The following is a 1,925-nucleotide window of genomic DNA, read 5'->3' as shown; positions in this document are numbered from 1 at the left end:
CACGGAGCCGACAGCCACATTTCAAACAAACTTTCGGGCCACGCGTCGAAAATCCTGGCATCAGCAGCGTCCGGGGGCGGAGGAGAGTGCAGTGGGTGGTGCGGGCCCGCCTGTGGAGTTTCAACAATTTGATGTTAGTGTTCCCCTCGCCCCCTTCCATACTTCTCATTTCGAAGGCTTTATGTAACTTACTTGGAGAGTCACGTCTCTTTCGGCTACGAGGGCGCCGTCTTCCCCTGCTACTACTCGCGGGTCAACCGGTCCGTGGTGCTCACGCACTACGCGCGCGACGACCAGGTGGCCGTCATCGTGCACTACTTTGCCATCCCGTTCGTGCTGACGGTGGTCACGGCCGTCATCCTGTGCGTCATGCACTGCGACTGCCGCTGCGAGGAGGACCCGAGTCAGCGCCGCCACCACCACCATCACCATCACCACCACATGGGACTGCGAACGGCGGACAACAGGTACGCAGAGCGTGGCAGGGCGTGGTGTGGCAGGGCGTTGTGTGGCAGGGCGTGGCGGGGCGTGGCGGACGAGCTAAGCAGGAAGGACCTGCCCGGCCCCGGCATGCACTTCCCTGCCCGGGGTGGGTGTGGTCCTAGTCGGTCCTAGCGTAGCATGTGGCTCCCACAGCGCGTTCCAAGGCACGCCCCCTGCCCATGCTGGATCTGTCACACCGATGTGGCAATAATCACGAGAATTCTTAAAAAGAAAAACCCTTCAAGATACACGCAAATTCTTACTGACATACATAATATCTTGGTTTTGCGCTCCTGCCCTTTCATTCAAAACGAAACAAGAGAAACAACGCATCCTCTATTACATCGCCAACAGAAAAAAAAATCGCGTAGTTCGTGAACCGTCGACCATACCCCGAGCAGAGAGGCGTTGGCTGTGAGGAGAAATGGGGAAGGGGAGGGGGCTGGGGCCGGCTGGGGCCCACAGCCACAGCCATTCCAGTAGTCAACCCCATTCATAAGTAAGTTGAAAACAAAAGAGGCCTGAGCGCGGCGCTGCGGCGCTGCCACGTCCAGCGGGCACAATAACAATTTAGGGCGAGTCGCCCACCACTTCGTACTCTGTACTTTTTCACAAAAAGGAGTACATGTCTGACGATGTTGTAAAAGTCAGCGCCGTTGTCTCTGTTTGTACAACACATCAGGTGCCTAGCATGACAGGGCACAGACAGCTGGTATTCGAATGTCGCCATTTCTTACATTTAGGGTAAGGTGCCCAGTGATGGATACTGTACCAGTGATGGCCACCACTTTTCTCGATTTGCAGCCAAACTCGTCACTTTACAATCTTGGCACGGAACGAATGTTCTAGTAAGACTCCTCCCGTGGTATGATAAGCGAAACTACCTCGCTCCGTTGTTTACATTCCGAAAAAGGGGTGTCCACCACTGGGCGGATCCATCTCTTAAGGCGTCCTGTCCATAATTGGGCATCTTACCCTGGCACAGAAGACTGCTCCCGACAACCATGTGCACTCGGTTATAATGTAGCAGGTACTGCATTCTTACACTGTTAGAAATATTTTGTGATTTCCCAAAAAATGCTCGTTTGGTACGGGCAACTGTGAAATCCTAATACTTCTTCGTTGTCAACAATCGAGCATTTTTCTATCTCAATTTGAGATTTGTCGAGATTGTCCTAATACTTTTGAAGTTGGCCAATTTAGGTCTCCTGCCGCCCATCAAGTCCACATTATTACTTTTCAGTGATTACTCTACGGGCAATGACGGTTTGCTGCATAGCACACACTTCGTTTTCTAGAAAACTTTAACAAATAATAGGAAGGGAGTCTGAAGGCATGCAGGGTGTACGCACGGTGTGCTGTGGGCCGTGGGTACACACCGGTACACGCGCGCGGGTACGTGTGAATGTGTCCCGGGTGGGCCCGCCGCTCGGACCGCCGGG

At 53.6% G+C, this 1,925-nt stretch overlaps 1 protein-coding gene across 1 annotated transcript in view; it reads left to right on the top strand.

The window, feature by feature from the left end:
* LOC113207402 (uncharacterized) overlaps window positions 1-870 on the top strand; it is a 2,210-nt gene extending 1,340 nt beyond the window's left edge. Inside the window, exon 2 of the mRNA XM_052264631.1 lies at window positions 298-870. Coding sequence (XP_052120591.1) covers window positions 298-615 — 318 coding nt within the window. The 3' untranslated portion in view covers window positions 616-870. The remainder of the gene's footprint in view (window positions 1-297) is intronic.
* The last annotated feature ends 1,055 nt before the right edge of the window (window positions 871-1,925 follow it).

The sequence above is a fragment of the Frankliniella occidentalis genome, unplaced genomic scaffold (genome assembly GCF_000697945.3).
Source record: "Frankliniella occidentalis isolate FOCC.00 unplaced genomic scaffold, Focc_3.1 Scaffold20, whole genome shotgun sequence".
Classification (NCBI taxonomy): Eukaryota; Metazoa; Arthropoda; class Insecta; order Thysanoptera; family Thripidae; genus Frankliniella; species Frankliniella occidentalis.
Note: the sequence above shows the minus strand (reverse complement) of the source record. Positions and strands in the feature narration are given on the sequence as shown.